Below are 8,907 nucleotides of genomic sequence, written 5' to 3' on the forward strand. Positions count from 1 at the left end.
TTAATATTATTTTTATGCAAACAACATACATATCTCGGCTACCATTACACACTAAGTATGTTCCTAGGATATACCAGTCGTTTATAATTCAACCAAAAGTGGCGGACATTAAATGTTACAATTGACCCAGTAGGCAAATGTTACACAGGTCAATCATTTTAAAAAAGGAGAGGCGGCAAGTATATTTACTTTAGGGCCTCAAACCCCTTTTCTCTTCTTCAATAAAACTAAAAGTAATTAATGGATTTAAACAAAACCATGTAGAGACACTAACCAAGCATTAGATTCAGATTCAGAAAACTTTAAATGTCCTCAGAGGCAATTAATCTTGCAGCAGTTATAAAACAATCACATATAAAAAATAAATAGCAAAGGATATTTACATGTTTCAGTGTTGCTTGCCTCGAAGCGAGCATAGAAGTAATTTAGCCCTTCTGGTAGGCTCGCGTCACTGGGCAGCTCGCGGCTGGGTTTCCCTTTGTAGTCCGTAATAGTTTGCAAGCCCTGCCACATCCGACGAGCGTCAGAGCCGGTGTAGTAGGATTCAATCTTAGTCCTGTATTGACGCTTTGTCTGTTTTGATGTTTCGTCTAAAGGCATAGTGGGATTTCTTATAAGTGTCCGGGTTAGTGTCCCGCTCCTTGAAAGCAGCAGCTCTAGCCTTTAGCTCGGTGCGGATGTTGCCTGTAATCCATGGCTTCTGGTTGGGAAATGTACGTACGGTCACTGTAGGGACTGAGGTGGTATACTCCTCAAATCAAATAAAAATGAAATTGGTCACATACACATATTTAGCAGATGTTATTGCGGGTGTAGCGAAATGCTTGTGTTCCTATCTCCAACAGTGCAGTAGTATCTAACAATTCACAACAATACACACAAATCTAAAAGTAAAATAATATAATTAAGAAATATATAAATATTAGGACGAGCAATGTCGGAGTGGCATTGACTAAAATATATGAGATGAGTAGTGCAAGATGTTCCATTTCTTAAAGTGGCCAGTGATTTCAATAGGCAGCAGCAGCCTCTAATGTGCTAGTGATGGCTATTTAACAGTCTGATGGCCTTGAGATAGAATATGTTTTTCAGTCTCTCGGTCCCAGCTTTGATGCACCTGTACTGACCTCGCCTTCTGGATGGTATCGGGGTGAACAGGCAGTGGCTCGGGTGGTTGATGTCCTTGATGATCTTTTTGGCCTTCCTGTGACATCGGGTGCTGTAGGTGTGCTGGAGGGCGGGTAGGTTGCCCCCGGTGATGCGTTGGGCAGACCGCAACACCCTCTGGAGATCGCTGCGGTTGCGGGCGGTGCAGTTGCTGTACCAGGCGGTGATACAGCCCAACAGGATGCTCTCAATTGTGCATCTGTAAAAGTTGTTGACGTTGAGGGAGAGGTTATTTTCCTGGCACCACTCCGCCAGGGCCCTCACCTCCTCCCTGTAGGCTGACTCATCATTATTGGTAATCAGGCCTACTACTGTTGTGTCATATGCAAACTTGATGATTGAGTTGGAGGCGTGCTTCACCACGCAGTCATGGGTGAACAGGGAGTACAGGAGGGGGCTGAGCACGCACCCTTGTGGGGCCCCTGTGTTGAGGATCAGCGAAGTGGAGATGTTGTTTCCTACCTTCATCACCTGGGGGCGGCCTGTCAGGAAGTCCAGGACCCAGTTGCACAGGGCGGGGTTCAGACCCAGGGTCTCGAGCTTAATGATAAGCTTGGAGGGTACTATGGTGTTGAAGGCATAGCTATAGTCAATGAACAGCATTCTTACATAGGTATTCCTCTTGTTCAGATGGGATAGGGCAGTGTGCAGTGTGATGGCGATTGCATCGTCTGTGGATCTATTGAGGCGGTAACCAAATTGAAGTGGGTCTAGGGTGACAGGTAAGGTAGAGGTGATATGATCCTTAATGAGCCTCTCAAAGCACTTCATGATGACAGAAGTGAGTGCTACGGGGCGATAGTCATTTAGTTCCATACATTACCTCTCCACACGTTACCCAAACACACACATTACATCAAGACACAACGCCAAGTCCTCTGTGAAGTATATTTTTATTCTAAAACGTGACATCATTTCTTGGTATTAAAATTATTAAAATGAATGACAAAAAAACAATTTAGAAATCTAAATCAAGAACATACAGTATCAGAAATAGGGCATGGAAGTAAAAGTTATTTGAAGCGGTTTACATTCTGACATTTTATAGATCAAGACAACACTTGCTTTCACATTTAAACATAAATGTGTGTCGAGCGCCTTTCTCTCCTATCAATTATTATTAATGATCAATTATTGTCAATTATCCGATCAATAATTGACTAGTCCAGGCTAAAGACCATTTTAATGGGCAGAGTGAAGTTGTCTCCATCACCATGATCCTGCTTCTCTCCTGTTAGAGAGAGAGAGAGAGAGAGAGAGAGAGAGCGAGAGAGAGAGAGAGAGAGAGAGAGAGAGAGAGTGAGTAGAGAGAGAGAGAGAGAGAGAGAGAGAGAGAGAGAGAGAGAGAGAGAGACAGAGAGAGAGAGAGCGAGAGAGAGAGAGAGAGAGAGAGAGAGAGAGAGAGAGAGAGAGAGAGAGAGAGAGAGAGGAGAGAGAGAGAGAGAGAGAAATATAAAGATGGAGAGTATGTTTTTCACGTATTCCTGACACCAGGGGGGTTACAGACTTAGTGAGAGTTTCCTTACCGTTCTCCACAGTCTCCCCTGTAGACCCAGTCTCTCCAGTGGGCCCAGCTGAGCCATTAGCTACAGGGCTCATAGCATGGTGATCACCATCATCATCATCATCATCACCACCACACTCTCTCACAGAGTCCTCCTGATCTAAAATACAACATATAATACAGTGCATTCGGAAAGTATTCAGACCCCTTGACTTTTTCCACATTTTGTTACGTTGCAGCCTTATTCTAAAATTGATTAAATTGTTTTTTCCCCCTCATCAATCTACACACAATACCCCATAATGACAAAGCAAAAACAGGTTTTTAGACATTTTTGAAAAAAAAAAAAAAAAAACTGAAATATCACATTTACATAAGTATTCAGACCCTTTACTCAGTACTTTGTTGAAGCACCTTTGGCAGCGATTACAGCCTCGAGTCTTCTCGGGTATGACGCTACAAGCTTGGCACACCAGTATTTGGGGAGTTCCTCCCATTCTTCTCTGCAGATCCCCTCAAGCTCTGTCAGGTTGGATGGGGAGTGTCTCTGCAAAGCTATTTTCAGGTCTCTCCAGAGATGTTCGATCGGGTTTAAGTCCGGGCTCTGGTTGGGCCACTCAAGGACATTCAGAGACTTGTCCCGAAGCCACTCCTGCGTTGTCTTGGCTGTGTGCTTAGGGTCGTTGTCCTGTTGGAAGGTGAACCTTCTCCCCAGTCTGAGGTCCTGAGCGCTCTGGAGCAGGTTTTCATCGAGGATCTCTCTGTACATTGGTCCGTTCATCTTTACCTCGATCCTGACTAGTCTCCCAGTCCCTGCCACTGAAAAACATCTCCACAGCATGATGCTGCCACCACCATGCTTCACCGTAGGGATGGTGCCAGGTTTCCTCCAGACATGACATTTGGCATTCAGGCCAAAGAGTTCAATCTTGGTTTCATCAAACCAGAGAATCTTGTTTCTCATGGTCTGAGAGTCTTTAGGTGCCTTTTGGCAAACTCCAAGCGGGCTGTCATGTGCCTTTTACTGAGGAGTGGCTTCCGTCTGGCCACTCTACCATAAAGGCCTGATTGGTGGAGTGCTGCAGAGATGGTTGTCCTTCTGGAAGGTTCTCCCATCTCCACAGAAGAACTCTTGAGCTCTGTCTGAGTGACCATCCGGTTCTTGATCACCTCCCAGACCAAGGCTCTTCTTCTTCTGGGCGGCCAGCTCTAGGAAGAGTCTTGGTGGTTCCAAACTTCTTCCATTTAAGAATGATGGAGGCCACGGTGTTCTTGGGGACCTTCAATGCTGCAGAAATGTTTTGGTACCCTTCCCCAGATCTGTGCTTCGACAAAATCCTGTCTCTGAGCTCTACGGACAACTCCTTTAACCTCATGGCTTGGTTTTTGCTCTGACATGCACTGTCAACTGTGGGACCAAATCATGTCCAATCAATTGAATTTACCACAGGTGGACTCCAATCAAGTTGTAGAAACATCTCAAGGATGATCAATGGAAACAGGATGCACCTGAGCTCAATTTCGAGTCTCATAGCAAAGGGACTGAATACTTAGGTAAATAAGGTATTTCAGTTTTTTTTATTTTTAATAAATATGCAATCATTTTGGGGTATTGTGTGAAGATTGATAATTTAATCCATTTTTTGAATAAGGCTGTAACATAACAAAATGTGGAAAAAGTCAAGGGGTCTGAATACTTTCTGAATGCACTGTAAAATATAAACAAAACATATACCATCTGATGCACAGACAGGAAGGTTAGAGACAGACAGAAATGTCACCATGGTTACCATTGGTGGGTTCATAGGTTCCGGGTTGTTCCATGCAGCTGAGGGGGGTCTCGTGGTCATAGCCTGGACGCTGCAGGTCAAACGAGTACCTCTGAAGAGAAAAAAATAATAATAATACTTCAACAACATATTTATCAGACATATACAGTGGGGAGAACAAGTATTTGATACACTGCCGATTTTGCAGGTTTTCCTACTTACAGAGCATGTAGAGGTCTGTAATTTTTATCATAGGTACACTTCAACTGTGAGAGACGGAATCTAAAACAAAAATCCAGAAAATCACATTGTATGATTTTTAAATAATTAATTTGCATTTTATTGCAATCAGCAGTGTATCAAATACTTGTTCTCCCCACTGTACCTCTGTGGAGAAAATATCACATCAACATCATAACAGCAACCAAAACAACATGACCATTGTACATTATCAGACAGATCTGAAGACAAAACTTGTATGGAATGTGACTCTCGATGACTGTGACCTTATGACCAGAATTCATATTTTCTTCCCTCCAAGTAAACTATATAATTTATTCTACCAAAGACCAGTTCGTAAAGCCTTTAGCCGTATCCTTATTCTAGTCCTCCTCTGTTCCTCTGGTGATGTAGAGGCTAACCCAGGCCCTGCAGCCCCCAGTATCACTCCTACTCCCCAGAAGCTATCATTTGTTGACTTCTGTAACCGTAAAAGCCTTGGTTTCTTGCATGTTAACATCAGAAGCCTCCTCCCTGTTTGAGTAATAATAATATTCTAATAATATGCCATTTAGCAGACGCTTTTATCCAAAGCGACTTACAGTCATGTGTGCATACATTTTTGTGTATGGGTGGTCCCGGGGATCGAACCCACTACCCTGGCGTTACAAGCGCCGTGCTCTACCAGCTGAGCTACAGAGAACCACAGTAATTCACTGCGTTAGCACATTCTGCCAACCCTGATGTCCTAGCAGTGTCTGAATCCTGGTTTAGGAAGGCCACCAAAAATTCAGAAATCTCCATCCCGAATTACAACATTTTCTGTCTATATAGAACTGCCAAAGGGGGCGGAGTTGCAATCTACTGTAGAGATAGCCTGCAGAGCTCTATCATACTATCCAGGTCTGTGCCCAAACGCTCCCTAAAACACTTTAGCGAGCAGGCCTTTCTAATTGACCTGGCCCGGGTATCCTGGATGGATATTGACCTCATTCCGTCAGTAGAGGATGCCTGGTTGTTCTTTAAAAGTGCTTTCCTCTCCATCTTAAATAAGCATGCCCCATTCAAAAAAATTAAGAACTAAGAACAGATATAGCCCCTGGTTCTCCTCAGACTTGACTGCCCTTGACCAGCACAAAAACATCCTGTGGCATACTGCATTAGCATCGAACAGGCCCCGCGATATGCAACTTTTCAGGGAAGTCAGGAACCAATGTACACAATCAGTTAGGAAAGCAAAGGCTAGCTTTTTCAAACAGAAATTTGCATCCTGTAGCACTAACTCCAAAAGGTTTTGGGACACTGTAAAGTCCATGGAAAATAAGAGCACTTCCTCCCAGCTGCCCACTGCACTGAGGCTAGGAAACACTATCACCACCGATAAATCTATGATGCCACAGGGTTCAATTCTCGGGCCGACTCTATATTCTCTGTGTATATCAATGATGTCGCTCTTGCTGCTAGTGACTCTCAGATCCACCTATACGCAGACAACACCATTTTGTATACATCTGGCCCTTCATTGGACACTGTGTTAACAAACCTCCAAACGAGCTTCAATGCCATACAACACTCCTTCAGTAGCCTCCAACTGCTCTTAAACACTAGTAAAACTAAATGCATGCTCTTCAATCGAACGCTGCTGGCACCCGCCCGCCCGAATAGAATCACTACTCTCGGCGGGTCTGACTTAGAATATGTGGACAACTACAAATACCTAGGTGTCTGGTTAGACTGAAAACTCTCCTTCCAGACTCACATTAAGCATCTCCAATCCAAAGTTAAATCTAGAATCGGCTTCCTATTTTGCAACAAAGCCTCCTTCACTCATGCTGCCAAACATGCCCTCGTAAAACGGACTATCCTACCGATCCTTGACTTCAGCGATGTCATTTACAAAATAGCCTCCAACACTCTACTCAGCAAATTGGATGAAGTCTATCACAGTGCCATCCGTTTTGTCTCCAAAGCCCCATATAGTACCCACCACTGTGACCTGTACGCTCTCGTTGGCTGGCCCTCACTACATATTCGTCGCCAAACCCACTGGCTGCAGGTCATCTATAAATCTCTTCTAGGCAAATCCCCGCCTTATCTTAGCTCATTGGTCACCAGAGCAACACCAACCCGTAGTCTGCGCTCCAGCAAGTATATCTCACTGGTCATCCCCAAAGCCAACACCTCCTTTGGCCGCCATTCCTTCCAGTTCTCTGCTGCCAATGACTGGAACGAATTGCAAAAATCTCTGAAGCTGGAGACTCTTATCTCCCCCACTAACTTTAAGCATCAGTTGTCAGAGCACCATACCGATCACTGCACCTGTTCACAGCCCATCTGTAATTAGCCCACCCAACTACCTCATCCCCATATTGTTATTTACATTGTTATTTATTTTGCTCATTTGCACCCCAGTATCTCTATTTGCACATCATCTTATGCACATCTATCCCTCCAGTGTTAATACTAAATTGTAATTATTTTGCACTATGGCCTATTTATTGCCTTACCTCCATAACTTGCTACATTTGCACACACTGTATATATATTTTCTGTTGTATTTTTGACTTAATGTTTTTTTTTTTACCCCATATGTAACTCTGTGTTGTTGTTTTTATCGCACTGCTTTGCTTTATCTTGGCCAGGTCGCAGTTGTAAATGAGAACCTGTTCTCAACTGGCGTACCTGGTTAAATAAAGGTGAAATTAAAAAGCCCTGGAGGAACAATCTGTAAAACATATCCTTCACAACAAGTGAACTGAGTCTTCCCTGACCATGTTCTCACTATGTAAGACAGTAACAGGATAGTGTATGTCTCACCCTGGAACTCTTCCTCAGCATATACAGAACCATCAACAGACAGACAATGGCCAACAATATGAGGAACAGGATCACATAGCCTACAGGAGAGAGAGAGGGGGGAGAGAGGGGAGGGGGATGGAGAGGAGGGGGAGAGATAGAGGGAAGGAGGGAGGGGAGGGGGAGGGAGATGGAGGAGAGCGATAGAGGGAGAAAGAAAGTGAGAGAGCGAGAAGGGGGAGGGTAGAGGGTAGAGAGGGGGGAGGGTAGAGAGAGAGGGGGAGGGTAGAGAGAGAGGGGGAGGGTAGAGAGAGAGGGGGAGGGTAGAGAGAGAGGGGGTAGAGAGAGAGGGGGTAGAGAGAGAGGGGGAGGGTAGAGAGAGAGAGAGGGTAGAGAGAGAGGGGGTAGAGAGAGAGGGGGAGGGTAGAGAGAGAGGGGGTAGAGAGAGAGGGGGAGGGTAGAGAGAGAAGGGGGAGGGTAGAGATAGAGAGGGGGAGGGTAGAGAGAGAGGGGGGAGGGTAGAGAGAGAGAGGGGGGAGGGTAGAGAGAGAGGGGGAGGGCAGAGAGAGAGGGGGAGGGCAGAGCGAGAGGGGGAGGGTAGAGAGAGAGAGGGGGGAGGGTAGCAAGAGAGGGGGGGAGGGTAGCGATAGAGAGAGCGAGAGAGAGGGAGGGTGGGTGGGTGCAGAGGGAGGGTGGGATGGAGGGGGGTAGAGAGAGAGAGAAAGGGGGGAGGGGAGAGAGAGAGGGGGAGAGAGAGAGAGAGAGAGAGGAGGGTAGAGAGAGAGAGTGAGAGGGGAAGGGTAGAGAGAGGGGGAGGGAGGGTGGGATGGAGGGGGTAGAGAGAGAGAGAAAGGGGGGGAGGGGAGAGAGAGAGAGAGAGAGAGAGAGAGGAGGGTAGAGAGAGAGAGTGAGAGGGGAAGGGTAGAGAGAGGGGGAGGGTAGAGAGAGGGGGAGGGAGGGTAGAAAGAGAGAGGGAGGGTGGGTGGATGGAGAGAGAGACAGAGGGTAGTGAATAGGGTAGCAGTTCATTCCAACATTACATTAGTAAACATGAGTAAAACTATTTGAGTACAAATATATTACATACATACCTGCAGTGCTTCCTTCACATGAAACAAGAACAAACAGAAAACAATGTCATTTATCTATCAGACAGACAGACAGACAGACAGACAGACAGACAGACAGACAGACAGACAGACAGACAGACATAGTCTGTCTGCTTGTTCTCATGTTGTCTTTTTAATTTATTCTCCTTCTGCTGTGGGTCATGACTGTAGGCAGGGGGTCATGACTGTAGGCTGTGGGTCATGGCTGTAGGCTGTGGGTAGGCTGTGGGTCATGGCTGTAGGCTGTGGGTAGGCTGTGGGTCATGGCTGTAGGCTGTGGGTCATGGCTGTAGGCTGTGGGTAGGCTGTGGGTCATGGCTGTAGGCTGTGGGTCATGACTGTA

At 45.7% G+C, this 8,907-nt stretch overlaps 1 protein-coding gene across 1 annotated transcript; it reads right to left on the reverse strand.

Annotated features, from left to right (window-relative positions):
- Positions 1-2,042: 2,042 nt before the first annotated feature.
- Positions 2,043-7,556, reverse strand: LOC311118573 (uncharacterized protein). The gene is made up of 4 exons (XM_084193366.1): positions 7,477-7,556; positions 4,462-4,552; positions 2,694-2,831; positions 2,043-2,398 (listed from the first exon to the last, which is right to left on the reverse strand). Exons 1-4 carry the CDS (start codon positions 7,507-7,509, stop codon positions 2,328-2,330), a joined length of 333 nt encoding a protein of 110 aa, XP_084049492.1. The 5' UTR covers positions 7,510-7,556; the 3' UTR covers positions 2,043-2,327.
- Between the last annotated feature and the right edge of the window lie 1,351 nt (positions 7,557-8,907).

This window comes from Coregonus lavaretus, assembly GCF_964263955.1.
Source record: "Coregonus lavaretus genome assembly, contig: HAP1_SCAFFOLD_2381, whole genome shotgun sequence".
In the NCBI taxonomy this organism is placed as follows: Eukaryota; Metazoa; Chordata; class Actinopteri; order Salmoniformes; family Salmonidae; genus Coregonus; species Coregonus lavaretus.

Excerpts from the sequence above, each read along its gene's own strand:
- LOC311118573 (XM_084193366.1), bottom strand. The coding sequence starts at position 7,509 with ATGGTTCTGTATATGCTGAGGAAGAGTTCCAGG. Across the intron at positions 4,553-7,476 it reads TGCTGAGGAAGAGTTCCAGG|AGGTACTCGTTTGACCTGCA; the intron begins GTGAGACATACA and ends TTTTCTCTTCAG. Across the intron at positions 2,399-2,693 it reads AGGGGAGACTGTGGAGAACG|GAGAGAAGCAGGATCATGGT; the intron begins GTAAGGAAACTC and ends TCTCTCTAACAG.